The 19,294-nt window shown below is 39.7% G+C and overlaps 2 protein-coding genes across 5 annotated transcripts in view; one reads left to right on the top strand and one right to left on the bottom strand.

Annotated features, from left to right (window-relative positions):
- Positions 1–6,500, top strand: part of LOC134227580 (UDP-glucosyltransferase 2-like) — a 30,381-nt gene extending 23,881 nt beyond the window's left edge. For both annotated transcript variants that reach the window (XM_062709167.1, XM_062709168.1), the window contains exons 4-5: positions 3,011–3,230; positions 5,931–6,500. In XM_062709167.1, coding sequence (XP_062565151.1) covers positions 3,011–3,230; positions 5,931–6,228 — 518 coding nt within the window. In that variant the 3' untranslated portion in view covers positions 6,229–6,500. The remainder of the gene's footprint in view (positions 1–3,010; positions 3,231–5,930) is intronic.
- LOC134225727 (serine proteinase stubble) overlaps positions 1–19,294 on the bottom strand; it is a 605,887-nt gene that overhangs the window by 128,864 nt on the left and 457,729 nt on the right. The window lies entirely within an intron of this gene.

The following is a 19,294-nucleotide window of genomic DNA, read 5'->3' as shown; positions in this document are numbered from 1 at the left end:
GATCCAGCCTATCTTTAATAGGGAACAATGGAACGACATTCTCTGCCGAATCAAACTTGTTGTGAGTAAAGGTTCCCCCAAACACACGCGACGCGACAGTCGCGTCGCGATTCTATCGCTTGGCGACAGTGATTTTGTCGCCGTTGGTATGGAAGTGTAAATAGAACATTGCCTGCAGCGACCCAACGATAGAACCGCGGCGACTAGTTGTCGCCGTCGCGGCGATAAAATCACTTAGGTCTGGGGGAGCCTTAAATCGGTTTAGGTCAAGCGCCGTAAATTGAACACCCTCCATCCCTCCCTAAAAAAAATTGAAACAATAAACCGTCCTGATTATATAATATAGGTTATAAGCTGTGTATTCTTCACACCTCCCTCCTTAGCTGTGTGGTAAGATGCACGGCTACAAAGCAAGACCATGATGCTGAGGGTGGCTGGGTTTGATTCCGGGTGCCGGTCTAGCAAGGATGTTATCGATCATTTAGTAATTTGCGTTCGATCATTTAGTAGTTTGTCAATATCTCATTCCAGAAGCTGAATTTCAAAATGTGTTGTATGGTGGACTTCTAGTGCGAAGGTTTTTCTACAACTCTGCCTAATGGTTCGTTGTTAGAATTCAACTAATAACGGAGTTATAGCACTAGTTGCAGTAACTAAAACTTAATGATTGGAATTTTGTTATCATTTAGTCTATGTTACTGAAACTATAGTTATAACTCCGTTACTAGTGGAATTCAAACAACGAACCATAAGGCAGAGTGGTAGAAAAACCTTCGCACTAGAAGTCCACCATACTATACATTTTGAAATTCAGCTTCTGGAATGAGTTATTGGCAAACTACTGAATGATGAATGACCTTTCGGTAGTTTTGGCCACTCCTTTATATGGGGCTGTCCTATTGTGCATTGAGAGGAAAAATGGAATAGTTCCCCTGTATGGAATATGTTGATATAGGGGAAAAATACCAATTCTTATAGGGGAACAGACGGCTTTGGCAGGTTTTGTTCTATTATTGGCAGGGGGTTTTTTGTCGACCGAATCTTATGAAATTTGGCCACAATATTCTTTGATATACAAAGAATGTTTGGGCCAAATTTGAGCATAATTAGTCATAAAAACCCCCCTGACAATAATAGAACAAAACCTGCCAAAGCCGTCATTACCCCTATTTACTGCAAAAGGTTATTCATTTGTAAGCAATTCCTTGATGATTGGTGCTCACTAAATATAAGAGCTATTATCACAAACTTGGTAATTTCAATTTAAAATTAAAATGTCACATTTCTTTTATTAGGATAGCAGTTGTTTGCAATGAAAATGCATTCATTGGCAATCAGAAATTAAAGTAGAAATCAGTTAATGTATTGTATTGGTGCCATTTCCTGTTTGTTCATAATTATCACTGGAGAATCTCACTTAAATTAAAAGGTTGCACGCTCATCTGACTTAACTGAAATTTGGGTTAGTTTTCTGAATCAGAAAATCAGGCTCAATATGAATATTTAGTTTGTGGCCTTCTTATAAACTTATAAACACAGTTTTACCACTATGAAAAATTTAAAATAGGTAAAAGGTTAGTTCGATGTGGTTATCATTTTCAATACAATTTATAACCAGCGTAAGGGCCAAATATACACTATAGCACTTTTAATAATTCTGAAAAATTTTAAGATGAATGCCAACGCCGGCAATAAAATTGTGAAACCTCCCTCGTGGTATCTATTCAACGTGTGCTTCATAATGCCATAATGCTGCCAATGAAATCCTTTTATATTTTCATTCCATGATTTGATTTTTCTAGAATTTAAGCAAATTTTCAATATATTTGCTCTTTTGAGTGATAATGAAGCATTGAACAAGAACAGTGGTAAACATTTGAAACTTGTTGTGTCATACATAATCAAAAGGGAAAACGGACGATCCAAAACAGTTTGCCATTCGTTCGTGTGCCGTTTTTTGGAAAAGAAAAAATGGAAAAGATTTCAGAGGTGCACAAGTGTTATAGCTAATATTTCTTCAAATATTTCAACTTCTACGCAAAAAACATATTCAAAATAAAGTCTATAGGGACACGGTAGGTATTTTCGTCTGTTCGTCATTGTCTCGAAAACCAATAAAAGAGACGCCTTTTTGTCAAACTCATACGTACCAAATCGTAAGCTATGAAGAATCGTTCTGCTATAGTGGAGTTCTAGCAAATGTACGTTGCTTTCGTTGGTTTTAGCCCCTACGACGATGGACGGAAATACCTGCCGTGTCCCTACTTTAAATTGTGTGTTTTAGATTCCACATCGCAATTTATTCTGCGTAATAAAAGAAAACAACGGGCAAATAGCCAACAATCTAAGCAGTGGAATGGAGAGTAAAATATGGGGTGGAATGTGTTTTGCAAATACACTCGGATGTCGTAACACATTACTTGCTACTATAAGTATCTAACATCGCATCGCACAACTTAATGCAAATGCAACAGGACAAAACACGCTTGTCGAGGGGAATGTTGTTTTGTACGTTTTTAGTTCATATGCACCTAACTGCAATCAAGTAGTTGCTCTTTATGAGTAGGTAAACATCGACAAACAACTACGTCAGATGTTGTTGTTTTGCATCGTTGGGGGCTCGTCTACCAGTCCTATCACACCAATATTACACGCAGCGTGTAGTAGTTGCGACTAACTGTTGTTTGTTGTTTATTCCACACTCGACTCATTCGGATGCATAGGGTAGATGTGTGACGAGTGATTGTAGTAGCGTCACCGGCGCTACAGAACCAACTTATTCAAATAAACAAGGCCAAGTGGAAGGAATACGATATGCACTTAAGTTGTTTATAGTCAAACTAGTCGGATCTAAGAGAAAACAAGATCTTGTTTTTGCATCCTAAATGCGTTGCGCGCTATTGATACTTTACATATTGACCGCTCATCTAGTTGCGCAATATCATGCCCATGCCCTACGCATTTATTATGGCTATCTACAATTTAAATTTGTTTTTTCCTTCATCAACAGCGCATCCTAAGGTAAAATTATTCATCACCAGCGGCGGTCAGCGGAACATCGAGGACGCCGTTCATCACCGAGTTCCGGTCCTTGGCGTGAGCTTTTCAACCTCGCTGGAGCACTATCTGCGCCAGATCTCCAAATACGAAGCCGGTATTATATCGCTCATCGATTTCGAAACGCAAACCACCATTACCGACAAACTGCAAGATGCCTTCCAGCTGGAAATGTGAGTATATCGACTGAAATAGGTTGCGCTACGACGACTAATTACAAACCTGGGAGGGAGATCCAGATACTACACACAAAATAACAATAAAATTAAACGTCATGACGCAAGAAAATTATCGATGAGCAAAATATACCAAAGCAAGCGTCACACGGACTGACCCATTTTTGTTTTGCGTGTCATCAATGTTTTCGTTGATTTCATTGAAGCCGGTGGGTGACTTTCTCAAGTTTCATATAACGTTCCGAGTGCGGGAATTTTAAATATGAAGTGTCTCTTGAAACTCTCTCTCCCGGAGTATTGAATTAAGAAGTGTCCGGAACATAGTCGTTTTTCGCTTCCCTATGGAGGAAATCACAAAATGCGGCGGATTAAATTCAGTATAAATAAAATACGAATCTCTTGTCAGCATCTATTTCGGCTCATTCAAAGTCATTTATATAAAATTTTATAATTTTGTCGATAGTTTTTCACACTAATTTATTCCTAATAATGATATAAATTTCAATGAATCGTTATCTAAATTCTCGTAAAGTATGATATCAATCTTCTTCGTCTTCTTCTTCATTGGCATTACATCCCCCACTGGGACATTGCCGCCTCGCAGCTTAGTGTTCATTAAGCACTTCCACAGTTATTAACTGCGAGGTTTCTAAGCCTAGTTACCATTTCTGCATTCGTATATCATGAGGCTAACACGATGATACTTTTATGCCCAGGGAAGTCGAGACAATTTCCAATCCGAAAATTGTCTAGATCGGCACCGGGAATCGAACCCAGCCACCCTCAGCATGGTCTTGCTTTGTAGTCGCGCATCTTACCGCACGGCTAAGGAGGGCCCCCATGATATCAATGCAATGATATATTTTGGCAAATAATTTCATAAATGATCACTACTACACCTTTATCCCTTTTTGTTCATCGAATCATCGGTATTTTGGCGTTTGTTTATCTCCGTTATCTTGTTTTTATTTTTGAGATAAAAATTTATTGAATGAAACGACATTAACTTTTTGATTATGAAGGGATAGCCTTGTCGCCATGAAGAACCATTTCACAAGGACATTGCCGGTAATTGATGTTTTGGGGTAAAGAAAATAATTCTTCAACATATTGATTATATTTGAATGGAAATTATATGGGATAGAATGTTACTGCGATTTAGCTATTACCAACCAAAACTACATTGTGGTCTAATGATTAAGATCTCTGAGCAAAGGTTCTACAGTATTCTTTCTTCCAGGTTCGATAAACAATTAAGCAAATAAATAAATAAAAATCTGCATAAAAGATCACTCTCTATGTTCCTCTGAAGAACCTAAAATTAAAGTTCTTATCAAACATTCTGACATATCGATAAAGTATAACGGTTAAAAATCATATCGTTTTACCCGTTTTAACGGTATCGATATTTTGGAAAAGATCCTTTGCAATTTTTGAGTAATTTAAAATTCTTCATGAATCGACATTGATATCGATTGATTATTCATGTTGGCAAATGTGTTTTTGTTTTCTTTTGCATTTCGAAGTAGCTTGTTTCATAACGGGTGGGAAAAGACGGAAGTTGCAAAGCGAAATCTCTCATCCATTCTTTCACCATGTATGCCAGATTCGGACGACGACCACTTTACAGATTTTTTCAAATCGTCAAAATCCGACTATTCACGATTAAAATTACGAAAAAAATAAATTTACTGTAGCTGCGGATTGGGTTGACTTTGAAGAACGTGAAACGAGCGATGCAAATAATGAATTAATAAGCGATAAGCAAAGAGAATCATTGCAAGAAGATGTATCCTACACGGAAGAAAAAAAGTACCCAAAATTGAGTATTTTTAAACTTACTTTTGAGTTATTTTTTCTCTTCTCTTTCATCCACTCTTTCTTTTGTTGTCAAAAACAAAAGAGCCAAACAATCCAACGACGCCAGTTCAATACGGGAAGCCAATTTTGAGTTTTATTACCGAAGGTCTAAATTGAGTGAATTAAACTTACATTTGGGTAAATAAATTTTCCGTTGGGTACTTTTTTAACATGCGAGTAACCGCAAACTACTTCGACCTATAGATAGTAGAATCTATAGATGAGCGAAAGCATGGCTGAGTCGATTTTTTTGCCCGTGCACACGCGCTTATGACGTCACAGCCCTTAACGTTTCCATTGAAATCGTGACGTCATGCTCGTTTGGAGACACGTTTGACAGTTCGTTTGGAGACAGAGGATTTATCTTCGCTCATCTATATATTCCACTATCTATACTTCGACCCTACTTACTCAATTTTGGCTTCCCGTACGGATGTTCGAGGTTGGGTGAATTAAACTCACTATTGGGTAGTTTATTTCTTCCGTGTAGACATCTCCTTTTCTCTTTACAATGGACACCATTTTCAAACGAGTTTCACAGTTGGATTGTATAGGCATTTTTTTTTTGTTCAACAACCGTCGTTTCAAATATATATTGATAATGTTCAATATAATTTTCTGCTTTTTATAGTTTTCAAGCAAATGATCAGTATCGATACTCCCCATTTATTAAACATTTTCAGCTAGGTCTGCGGTGACGTTTCATGACAACTAAAGTTAGGTCTGCACTGACATTCATATTTTTTGAATCTGAATCTCCCTCCCAGTTACAAACCATCTTCCCAAATGCGAATACCTTCGCTCGGCACTAATTTATTTCTCTTTCATCGCTCGCAGCTATCAATCGAACATGGACAAACTCAACCGGCTGCTGGCGGACCAACCGTTGGATTCCCTCGCACGGGCAGCGTGGTGGATTGAGTACGTCATCCGGCATGGCGGGACGGGCCATTTGCGCGCGCCGCAGCTCTCGTGGTTCCAGTACTTGATGCTAGATGTCACACTGACGGTTGCGGCCCTCGCTACAATCTTCGCCCTGGCGGTAGTCTACTTTATCGACCGGGCAGTGCGTTACTCGAAAAGTTTACCCATCGAAATGGTAACGCGGGGCAGCCGAAAATGCAAGCTGCTGTGAGTGTCGGGATGGGGGCTGACAGCCACATTACCAGTTGCTTATGATGTTTATAAGCAGTTCATTTATCTTCGAGAGCGCATGAGAAAATCGTAACGTTGAATGGAAGAAGTGTTTTCATTATTTAGGTAGAATACGTTTCAATTTAGCTTTAAGAACGACAAATTGTGATATTAAATTTAAGTATTGTTACCGAAACAATGTATCCTTTGTAATATAGTCAAGGAAAAACTGAAAATAAATTACCTGTATATTATATTAATAAAGTAAAACAATGGTGTTTGCATTTTCTATAAGACCTGCCCTGCACTTAAATTCATTCTTCTCTGGCTCTATTTTCCAACTAAAGCTTGGCCTCCTTTTCAACTTAGTGTTCTACTAAGTACAACTAGTCTTTCGTGCCTGTGATTCAACATCACTTAAAGGGTAATACGAAGGGCAGGGAAGAAGTAATACGATTTCTACGAAGTCCGTTATGCTATTTGTCTACGTCGATAATATTGATAGTATGGTATGCAACTTTGAGAAGATGAAGGAATCGTACATCGAAATGAAGAGGGAAGCTAAGCGGAGCGGGCTAGTTAACAATACGTCGAAAACAAAGTACATGATAGGATGAAACTCAAGAGAGGACAACGTTAGCCACCCACCACGAGCTTGTATTGATGGTGACGAAATCGAGGTGGATGAAGAATTCTTGTACTTGGGTCTAGTGGTGTCCGCCCAAAATTCGGACATGCATCGTGACTATCTACAAAACATTTATTAGATTGGTAGTCCTCTATGAACACGAGATCTTGACAATGCTTGCAGTGGACCAACGCGCACTCAGAGTTTTCAGAAGAAAAGTGCTGTATGCAGGGCCAGATTTAGGGGGAGGGCGGGGGGCGTGGCCCCGGGCCCCCACAAATCTTATGTACCAAAACCAACCTTTTCTGCACATTTTGGGGCCCCCACACACTGTCGGCCCCGGGGCCCCCTTCTCGCTAAATCCGGCCCATGCCATCTTTCTATGGAGGGATACAGATGGCGAATGATACGTGTAGGAGGCGAAGGGTCGATGTTTCTCAGGCATTATTGGTGATGACCGTCAAAGTCAGGTACGCCAATGTGGGTGAGGATGAGCGAAGCGACAGGTGTACCAGGACATGCGCACTGATCCAGGAGGTCCTGGACTCTTATAACTCTCCGGTGTAATTACCAAATTACGGGGACAGATGATCTCATCTTCGCCGGTTGAGGTTGAGTGGGCTTCCGTAGGGTTTCGAGGGAGAGGGCATTTGGCACGCAGGTAGATTGGCTCATGTTTATTAAAATCATCCGACAGTGTATGTTTATTTTAATGAAACTTAACTCTAACAACTAGTTCTAAGAACATCACTTGTCGAGGCAATTAAAAGAAGGCACTAGAACGGAACGTATAAGCATGTACATGTATGTTCCTTAGCGCCAAATTATTGGGGACATCTGGCGCCAAATTATTGGGGACATCTGACATCTGACATTTTCCTTACGCAGTTTCAGAGTTACGATGCCAATCAGTTGGCATCTGGCTGAATTTGACGGAAGGTGCGACGGATTCATCGTATTCTTTTCACGAGATTCTTTTGTGGTTTTAGACACAAACCCGAGTTGACGACGAGCTCGCTTGATGATTTCCTCTTGGTGTTCCTTGGACGATAGCTTGGCATCGAGAACAACTTCAATATCTCGAACACAATAAGCACGGTTTAGCGGTTCATCACCGATTACGTAGTTGTGCATGATGTGCATGATGCAATCCCATGATTGATCGACGACAACATATATTTTCATGTCACCTGCATTCTAAATAGCATATTGTGAACAAGTTTAGTTACATCAATGAAAAGTGACACAATTTAGTCACATATAAACTGTAGGAACTAATTTGGATATAATATACAGTGGCTTTCGCGAATATAGAGGACCACATCGTTGAAGAAAAGGCAGAATAGAAACGGTCCAAGATTGCTTGCCTGTGGAACACCAAACCCGTTTGTAAACCAACCCGAAACAGAGGAACCTATTTCAACAGCCGTTTTTCTATCACACAGATAGGACCTGAACCAAAGAGAAAAGCCCAATATTTCGAGTTTTTCCCATCATCGAATCGTGTGGCTAACTCGATTAAAAGCTGCCCTCGAATTGGTGTAAACGGCATCGATCTGCTTTACTCGACCAACATTCCGCAAGCAAAGTGAAGAGATTTCAACTAGATTGGTGGCAATGCTTTGTTTTAACGCTTCGTTCTGATTAGTGCCTCACACGGGGGAATGTGTAGCTCAAAACGATGATTTCCATTAGTTATGAGCAGGCGCATGGGGATGTAATTCCTCGATAATGCTTAATGCCATCTTCAACATCTTGTTTGTGCACCGGAAACATTAACCACGACAATAAGAAGACGCAGTGCGGATAGCACTGTTGAATGTTAACCATTGTGAAGCTGCCCATCAGCTGCTGTGAACGTCGGTCTTTGAGTCAAGGACTGACGTCGCTATTCTTGCAGATGCGTACCGAAAATATGATTAAAAGAAGGTGTGAAGGAAATGGAGGCTTAATAGTAATACGAAAAACATAAACAAAATTTGAGGGGAAGTGAGTGGCGTCACATCACAGACAAACAGACATAACACATTGAACATTCACTCTTCAAATTTATCGTCGTTCAAACACTAACGACATCTGTTGATTTCAGTTAGTTGGGCAAACCACGAACCAGATGGCGGTAGTGTGCAAACGTCAAACACGAGCAAATCCGATGCGCGCGCCACGAGTGATCGATTGGCCAACTAATGATTATTTGAATTGATCAGTAAATCAGTGAACGATGGATAATTGTCGAGTGTTATGTCTGTTTGTCTGTGGTCACATGATCACTTCATCATTCAAATATAGTTTCTAGAAAAAAGAACTGCTCAAGTCAGAATAACATTACTCAGGGTGACTACCCATCCGGGAATCCGGGAAAACCGGGAAAAACACGGGAATTTGAATTCACCGGGGAAAACCTGGGAATTCAATGACGTCACGGGAGTTTTTCCAAATTTAGGACTATTCCAAATTTATATTAAACTTATATTCTAAAAATATACACCCAAAAATCAAATCTGCGAATTATTGAATAAAATCTTGGAATATGCGATTATGTAAGCTTGTTATACAGATAATGTATTAAAATAATACAAACCTGTAAGATTTCAATAAAATAATTGAATTAAAATCTTCCGAATTTGTATATTCCAAATTATTATACAGTTTCTGTAAGGTTCTTATGCAGAACTGTATTAAAATCTGCCATCCGCTGCAGCGGATTGGATGTACCAAATTCAAATACCACATATCATATAAAGTACACCGGGGCAAGTTGAAACGGTTTTTTCAAAGTTGAAATTCGAAGTGCTGTAAAAAATCACCTTTTGATATATTTTGAATCCGTTTGCGGTGTTTGCTAGTTCGTGCCAAATATTATACATAAAAAATAATCAACAAACTTTTTTATAAATATTTTTTACATTTAAATTATTTTTTTATATGCATTGTTTCAACTTGCCCGCGAATCGGGGCAAGTTCACTGCGTTATATTCAGACATAAGCTACTTTTGCCATATTAATAACAAAATGTATGTATCCAGTGAGACTCAAGAAGCACGAGGTTGTAAAGCAAGGTGACTATATTACTGCCAGGATTCGCATAAGAGTCCCATGTTTTTCCAAGTTTTTGACTATTTTGATTTTTTTTTCAGAAATTAGCTTAAAATTTGGTGGGGTTTCGGTCACCGTAAAACTTTATATTTTCTGGTTTGTTGATTTTTATCGGTGATGAAAAATACACAATTTCCGTTTTTAATAACGTTTCGGCTTACTCCATTCAGCCATCATCAGATATTGAAAAACGTACACTTGCCACCAGTGTGGTTTAATTTAAACCACACTGGTGTACGCTAAAATCAGTACGTTTTGGCTGTTGTGTACCCATACCCAATTGTGTATTTTTCATCACCGATAAAAATCAACAAACCAGAAAATATATTAGCTTAAAATTGTCTCCTGTTTAAGAAAAACTGATAAAATAGTAGGCTTTGTTCTAGAAATTTGAAAACAAACCAACTTTTGTTGTCTCATCTTGATATTTACTCGCATAAAAATCAGATTTCAGATTTTGATAGGTTTAGGATAAGATAGGTTTTACACAAAAAAATAAACTTAAGTATGTTCCATTTATTTGTTCCATATTATGTTAATGTTTTGGAAAGATACCATTTTTATTTATTTAATTTATTTATTTATTTCATCTTTGGTTCAAAATCACACAGACTACAGTATCTCAATCCTATTTTTGAAGACAAGCTTTTTTTTTTTTTTTTTTTACCAGTTCATTTATTTGGTAGGCTCAGTCGTGTGTGACACTTTGCGGAGCCGCAATTCTCAAGTATGATATTTTTACATGGTATATCATCTTATCTTAACAGTTAGTTGGGAGGGGACATAGACCATAATACTCGTGGCGACTCAAGGTTAAAAAACTTAATACAGGACGGACGGGGTAGGGATTTGGGTTTAGGTTATTTCAGCTGCTCATCCGGGCGTTTGACGTTGAACGTTGAAAACGATTTTTGCGTGGCGTCGTGCTCGATTTTGGTTCGTCAGGGAGCATCTTCCGGATGGCCAGAGCTTCGGAGTACTTCGGTAGCTTCGGACAAGAAAAAAACTGAGAAAGATAAGAACATAAGGATTAAACTTTGATATCAGCCAAGCAAAGGAAGGCATAGATGGCCTGCATATATATCACATCGCGATCTCCCAAAACACCTCTTATATCCCGGAAGGGTTGATTACCTCGGGCCACAAGGGTATCCAAGTCGTCTCTGGAGGCGTCATTTTCCGAGCAATACCAAACTACGTGATCGATGTCATCGTAACCGGCTCCGCACCTACATAGGTTGCTATCGACCAGGTTTATTCTGTAGAGATGTGTGTTTAGTGAATAGTGATTGGACATAAGCCTCGACATCGTGCGGATGAAGCCTCGACTTAAGTCCTCACCTCTGAACCACGCTCGCGCAGAAACTTTAGGAACTATGGAAAATAGCCACCGTCCAAGTTCATTGTGTGACCAAATCATTTGCCAATTTTGAAGAGTACTCTGACGGACTAATGGGAAAAACTCGTTATTCGAGATTTGTCTATCATAAACTTCACCTTCCTGTGCGCCCACCTTTGCTAGCGAGTCCGCCTTCTCATTGCCATAGATTAGGCAATGGGATGGGACCCATACAAAGGTAATCTTGAATGATCTTTCGACCAAATCACGCATCTGCTCTCTTATAGTTGTAAGAAAGTAAGATGCGTGCTTAACAGGTTTCATCGACCGGAGTGCCTCGATAGAACTAAGACTATCCGAGAAGATGAAATAATGGTCTACGGGCTGATCGGAAATTATCCCCAAAGCGAAATTAATTGCTGCCAGCTCAGCAACATAAACCGAACACGGTTCTTGAAGTTTTCGGAAGGTGGTTGAATTTACGTTGAAAACACCGAAGCCAGTGGATCCGTTAATGCGAGAACCATCAGTGAAATATCTGTTATTGCAATTGACATGTTCATATTTTTCAGAAAAAATGGAAGGGATAGATATTTGTCGAAGATGATCTGGTATTCCTTGAATAGCATGTTTCATGGACAGATCGTATTCAATTGAGGAACTGTCGTTGACGAAGAGAACTCGAGGTGGATTATAACATGGAAGACAGAGATCTGTCGATATGTAGTTGAGATAGACTCGCAGGTATCTTGAACGATGAGCCAGTTCAAGCATATTATCGAAGTTTTCTAATACAAGTGTGTTACTTGTTCCACATTTGATCAGTATTCTAAGTGAGAGCTCCAGTAACGGTGCTTTAAAGGAGTGACTCCAGCAAGCACCTCCAGGCTCATGTTATGCGTTGAATGCATACAGCCAAGAGCAATACGCAAACAGCGATATTGAATTCGTTCCAATTTGATCAGGTGGCAATCAGCTGCTGAGAGGAAGCAGAAAGAGCCATACTCTAAAACAGAGAGAATAGTCGTTTTATATAGTTTGATGAGGTCTTCCGGGTGAGCGCCCCACCAAGTTCCAGAGATAGAACGGAGAAAATTGATCCTTTTCGGCATTTCTCTAACAAATAATCAATATGGGTTTTCCAGGTACACTTGGAATCAAACCAGACCCCAAGGTATTTAGAAGATAAAGATTGGTTTATGTCATCTTTCAACAGCTTTAGTTTCAGTTGAGCTGGGTACCGCTTCTTAGTAAACACTACCAATTGAGTTTTTGCGGAGAGAACTCGATCCCTAAATGTCTGGCCCAAACAGTCAGGTTATTTAGGGAATTTTGCAATGGTCTTTGCAGGACATTTGCACATGAACCTCTTAGGGAGATCACGGCATCATCTGCAAGTTGTCTAAGCGTGCATTGTCCTTCCAAACAATTGTCAATATCTTTAACATAGAAATTGTAAAGCAAGGGACTTAAACATGAACCTTGGGGAAGGCCCATGTAGCTATTTCTGGAAGTTGTCAGAGTGCCGAGAGTAAAGTTCATATGTTTTACTGACAACAAATTGTACAAGAAATTATTCAAAATAACGGGTAATCCACTACTGTGCAAATTTTCCGACAGTACTTCTATGGAAACAGAATCAAAAGCGCCCTTAATATCCAAGAAAACTGAAGCCAGTTGCTCCTTGTGCGCATAGGCCAGCTGTATATCTGAAGAGAGCAACGCTAGACAGTCATTTGTTCCTTTACCTTTTCGAAAACCGAATTGAGTATTTGACAGTAATGCATTTTGCTCGACCCAATGGTCAATTCTTGAAAGGATCATTTTCTCCAATAATTTCCTCATGCACGATAGCATGGCAATCGGTCGGTATGAATTGTGATTAGACGCTGGTTTCCCAGGCTTTTGAATAGCTATTACTTTGACCTGGCGCCATTCTGGGGGCACAATGTTGTACTCCATGAAACAGTTGTACATGTCAAGTAATCGTCTTTTAGCGATATCTGGGAGGTTTTTAAGAAGATTGAATTTGATATTATCGCATCCCGGAGAAGAGTTGTTTGATGAAAGAAGAGACATAGAAAGTTCCAGCATTGAGAATGGTCCACCCAAAGAACCGGGATCAGTGACTGATTCTCGAAATAGCGGTTCTGCTGGTACGGAATCTGGGCAGACCTTTTTTGCGAAGTTGAATATCCATCGATTGGAGTATTCTTCACTCTCATTGGTGGAAATGCGGTTCCGCATGTTGCGGGCCGTTTTCCAAAGTGTTGTCATTGAGGTTTCTCGTGATAGTCCCTCAACAAAACGTCGCCAGTAGCTACGTTTTTAGCCTTGAGAAGATTTTTGAGCTTTCTTTCAAGCCTCAAATACTCTTCGAAAAGCTCAGACCTTCCGTGTTTACGGAAAGCCTTGAAGGCATCAGATTTCTCGGAATACAACTTAGTACATTCATCATCCCATCCAGGAGTGGCTGGTCTTCTTATGACAGATGTACTTGGAACGCGTCGTTTCTGAGCTTCTAGTGCGCTTTTATGAATCAATTCGGTAAGGAATCGATACTCATCCAGTGGAGGAAGAATATCAGTTGATTCAATACCAATTTTACCGCCGATGCAAATTTTTGCCAGTCAATGTTTTCGTGAGGTCGAAAGGAACATTTACTGGCACTGATCGTTGATAGCCGCTTTTGATTGTGGTGACTATCGGCATGTGGTCACTACCATGGGGATCTTGGATTACCTTCCACGTGCAATCTAATGATAGTGAATTAGAGCATAAAGACAGATCTATTCGACTTTCCTGACCTTGAGGTCCTATTCGAGTTACTTCGCCTGTGTTCAAAATATTCAAGTTGAAATCGTCGCACAAATCATAGAAAATAGGCGCTCTGTTATCGTCTCTAGTTTCGCCCCATGCAATACCATGTGCATTCATATCACCCAGTATTAAAACTGGGGATGATAAAGAGAGACTGCGCTCCAAAGATGCCGACGATTAAATGAGGCATTTTGGGGAATATACACTGAAGCTATGCAAAGGTCTTTATTCTTTACATTTACTTGGCAAGCGACGATTTCTAAACCATTAACAGTCGGAATAGGAATTCTGTAGAAAGTGTGACATTTTTTGATTCCCAAAAGAACGCCACCATAATGATCATTCCGATCTTGGCGAATAATGTTAAAATCGTGGAAGTTGATTTCATCTTCAGAAGAAAGCCATGTTTCACAGAGTGCAAATATATCGCAATCGGAGTTGCGAATTAAAAACTTAAACACGTCCAATTTATGTTTCAGACTGTGACAGTTCCACTGCAGCACAGTGATTGTATCTTGTATGGCCGTATTATCCATCGAAAGATACAAGTCCTGCAAGAAGGGGCCATGAAACAGTCAATTGCTTCAGATAACTTTCAACTGTTGGAATAAAGAGGTCAATGATTGGCCTCAATGAATTCGGAATATTGAATAAGTTCAAAATACGATCCACAAGGTCCTTAAAGGATATCAATCCTCGCTTGGACGAGATTCTTTTCTTGGAAGTGCGAGTAGCAGTTTTCTGCTCAGAGATATTCCTTGACTGATGTTTCTTTGTAACATCAGTTTTAGGCAATGGCGGGAATGTCTTACTGCAACATGGGTCAAAAGGAGCAGTATAGACAGGTTGCTTCGGAATTTTAAATAATCCCCCATTACCATCAGATTTAGGCAAGCTTCTAGGGATGATTTTTGTTTTCTTACGGCGCAATCCAGGGAAGACAGTTTCTTCCTCTTTTCGGGTACGTGTACCTCCGCAGAATCATCCATATCGGCTACGTCAGAGTCCGATTCGTCTATGGAAATGACATCATAAAAATCACTTACTTGAACGGCAGCTGAAATAGCAGCCGTTGCGTTGGCAGATTGCGGATGTGTCTTGCGACTTCACCATTTCTGCATACGACTGCTTAGAGCGCTGTACTAACGAACGCTTAACTTTTTGGGTGCGCTTTTTGTACACCGGGCATTCTTGCAAACCATGCCACAATAAGCGCACTTTGTAACTTGTTGTTGGCAGGACTCCTCCCTATGCTTTTCAAAACATTTGCCACAACGGGGCTTGTTGTCGCAAAACTCGGCAGTGTGCCCCAACTGTTTGCAGTTGGTACAATTGAAAACTCTGGGTACAAAAAGACGCACCGGAAACAACATATTTTCGATATCTACATATTTTGGGAGTATAGAACCGGCAAACGTTACTCGTAGCGAACCTGACTTCGAATATACTTTTTTACCATCTACCATGGCTGCTGAATGCAATTCCTTGCAGTCCAGAATATCCACGGTAGATTGCAGGGCATTCTTTAAACGGCCTTTTCCTGCAAGTACATCCTTGCAAGTCAGGCTCGCTGCGTTTATTACGCCTTCAATCTCAACCTCCCGCGAGGGGACATAAACCAAATATTCCACATTATAGTTCTGGTCTTTTGCGATAGCATTTGCGTCCTGGAATGTAGCTGCGGTTACACGTAGTTTGTTCCGATTGATCTGATGAAAATCAGTTTTCGGAAAACGACGCGTCAAGTCACGTTTGATTCCTAAAAAATCAATACTTTTCACTTTCTGCCGAAAGTAAACAACCCAGGGACCAGGTGATGTGGCCTGGTAAAATCGCGTGCGAACGACATTGTCTTTGGGAGGCGTTTCGCCTCCACTCACTTCGTCCATGTATCAAAGATAAAAAAACTTAAATAAATTTATTTAGGAAAAAAATATTTTTTGGACCAGGCTAATGCCCACTCTTTCTGCACTGTCCGATTCTTTCTATCGAAAAAAAAGTGTACCCAACTCCACCGCATGCAAACAATACAAAGCGAATAGGTACTTAGCCGTTTTGTTTCTGCCTTTGTAGGTGCCTACGAACGTCGTCGTACGGGGATGGATGATGATGATGCTCTGTCCGAATGCTGATATTCACGGCGCTGTAATGATTACCGGTTGGTAATTTACCAATTACAGCCCGCTTCCTTCTGGTCGCCAGGAATTCACCTTGCGAAACTTCGGTGCCGTTTATTTGGCAACGTAAAAAAGCACTTGATCGAGTTCGCGTGAGAGATCCAAACTAAATGCGTCTGACTCGGTCCGATGCGACACAGGGAATGAAGAAGACAAGCTTACTAACATTATAATCAAACATATCACATACATCGTTAAGGCTCAAGACTCCATCACAATGTTTTAAAAATTAATGACTGTATCACTTGTTTGTAATAGTGATGCAATTGGCACGGAAAAATGCAGCAGCGATAAATAAATGTTGTTTACAACTGGGATGGGTGGAAATGGGGTGGTAAAAATATGCCAGCTCAGTGGCGTAGCCAGAAAATTGTTCTGGGGGGGGGTTTTCTGAAGATTTTTTTTTTTCGAAAAAAAAATTTCTTCCAAAAATTTTGTCTTTGGGGGGGGGTTTTATACCCAAAACCACCCCCGTGGCTACGCCACTGTGCCAGCTGATGCATAATGTTGCCAAACTTGACGAATTGTTTAGTTTATATCATAAGACATGTTCATGGTTTATCAAATGTATGGGTATTTATCGATTTAAAATGTTTTATACACCACTTGGAATGTAATAGAAGCTTGCATAACATGTTTAAATATTTGTTTTTGGTTTTATTGTTCAATCCGACAAACAGCAATGATTTTTTCCAATAAATAAATCTGGCAACGGTGAAGAGATGATTATTTTATTGTGTATGCACATTAGGGTGGCTCAAATTAGTATGGGAAAAACTTTTTTCAATTTTTTTGATGGGCCGCCCTCTTATTCGGTTCTATTTGATGCCCTGATGCTCTGGACAAAATTTCAGCCAAATCGGTCAACGTTTGGGCGGTGCTAAACTCGTTGGAAGTTTATATGGAAAAATGTATGCAGAAACATCCAAAAACAGTGAATTGCAGTTGGACGGCACAACTTAGGAAGAAGAACTCTGATACTCATCCAGATCTTGAAGAATTTAATACAGAATGTAATGCAGAAAACCGGCCCATCAAAATTTTTGAAAAAGTGTTTTTTGAGCCACCCTAATGCACATCTTTGTTTGCGTGTTGGCTGGTGTTTACGTTGTATTGTTCGGATTGAATGAAGTTGCATCGCGTAGATTTTGTACTCACCATTTCACTTATTGCGCTAGTGAATTTGAGTCTTCCGCATTTTTTTGCATTCACAATACGGTCGTCAAATTTGTCTCTCACTTCGATTTTAGGAAAGCAGTTTTCGCCAGTGTTTGGGCGTGAAGTAAGTTTATTGGTAGTCAAGATTGAAGAAAAATGTGAAGCTCAGTTAGTGAATATGTTTTAGGAGAGATCAAATCAAGGAAACAATGAAAAAAGATCAAGTGAGTGTGTATGTGTTAGATCCGAACGTTCGAACGTTAGTATGCGTTCGATGAACATACAAATATCGGCCTAGGAAACGCAGTTTTCAGCGTTTATCCAGCAATTCCTCAGTAATTGCTAGTTTTGACAAGTGAAAAATTGATATGGAAAAGCCATGAATATATTATGATGGAGGGTAAGTCCGTAAATAGCCCCAAAATATTGAATTTAGTTCAAAACTTTATTAGTATTAGTGCGGATTCGAATAAAATCACCGTCATTATCCGATTGATTACGGTTTATAGAGCCTTAAACAATCTACAACATCTGTCAAGTGGTTTGTTGTAACCGTAAGCAGTGCGGTGCACCGGGGTCCAAAGCAATCGGGGATTGCGTAATCGGCGGCTAGGTGCGTGGAAGTTGATTTCCCGGAGCATGCTACTGCAGTCAATGTTGTCACGGATCATGTCGAAAATATAAAGTCGTTGTAAATACGTTCGGCGTTTGGAGAGTGTTTGCAAGCAAATGAGCGTACATCTATGCTCATACGGTGGCAGGTTATCGGGATTGGTCCATGACAGCGACAGCTGTCGTAATGCGAATCTGACCATGTTTTCAATTTATTAGATTTTTTTGTATTTCTCCATGTAAAACAAGTTTGATAAATTCAACGGCAAAATACTCAAGTCGGCGAAAATGACATGGAACTCTTATGCGAATAAGGGCAGCGTACAACAAAGTCACAAGCGTATTTTCAGAGACCAAATTATGGAGAACGCACTACGCTGAAAATTTATCAAATTGATTTCCTCCTACTGATGAAAACTCGGTTTTCTATTCAGGTTGTTCGATTGGAGAAATAGGCAGCTGAGGAAGTGAAAGGTAGAGTTAACGAAATGTTTACATACTCTATGTTATATTTTTCTGAGATTCAGTGCTCAGAAGATTGAGAATCTCAAAACTGCAGTTTAAACATGACCTCTTTTCATTCTAGTGGAGATTGTAAGAGGGTTGCATGTTTTTATAAATTTATGTTTTCCGAATGTATTTACGGACCATGTTGAATTCTGAAAAAAAAAATACTTTTAGTTGCGAGGGTGACGTTTTGAATCGTTGTTTCAACTTTCCCGCACCACGCATTTCTATTTGTCCCGATGAGTTGAACATACAGATCAATATCAAACAACCAAAATACAAAAATTAAAACGGGTCTTTCATCGATTTTTCATAATAATTATGCTTATTCAACATTGAATGATTACCTACCGTGAATATTTGATGAAAAAACTATTCCAAACATCGTTTTGAGACCTGTTTCATTGGCACGTCAAATAGTTGGTTTGGAATTTGCAAAGGGCGAAAAATAAACAAAGGCAGGGAAATTGAAAGCTGCGATCTTTCGGGAATTGCAGTCAGAAGGTGCGTTTAGGCGAGTAGTTCGTTGAAAAAAAATATCAGAGCATTCGGTCATTTCCTATCTGAATTACAACTTCCGTTTCAACTGACCCCGCATTTCAACTTGCCCCGTTCTTCTTCTTCTTCTTCTTCTTCTTATTGGCATTACATCCCCACACTGAGACAGAGCCGCCTCGCAGCTTAGTGTTCATTAAGCACTTCCACAGTTATTAACTGCGAGGTTTCTAAG

Source organism: Armigeres subalbatus, chromosome 3 (assembly GCF_024139115.2).
Source record: "Armigeres subalbatus isolate Guangzhou_Male chromosome 3, GZ_Asu_2, whole genome shotgun sequence".
In the NCBI taxonomy this organism is placed as follows: domain Eukaryota; kingdom Metazoa; phylum Arthropoda; class Insecta; order Diptera; family Culicidae; genus Armigeres; species Armigeres subalbatus.
This window is presented reverse-complemented; position numbering and strand designations above follow the sequence as displayed.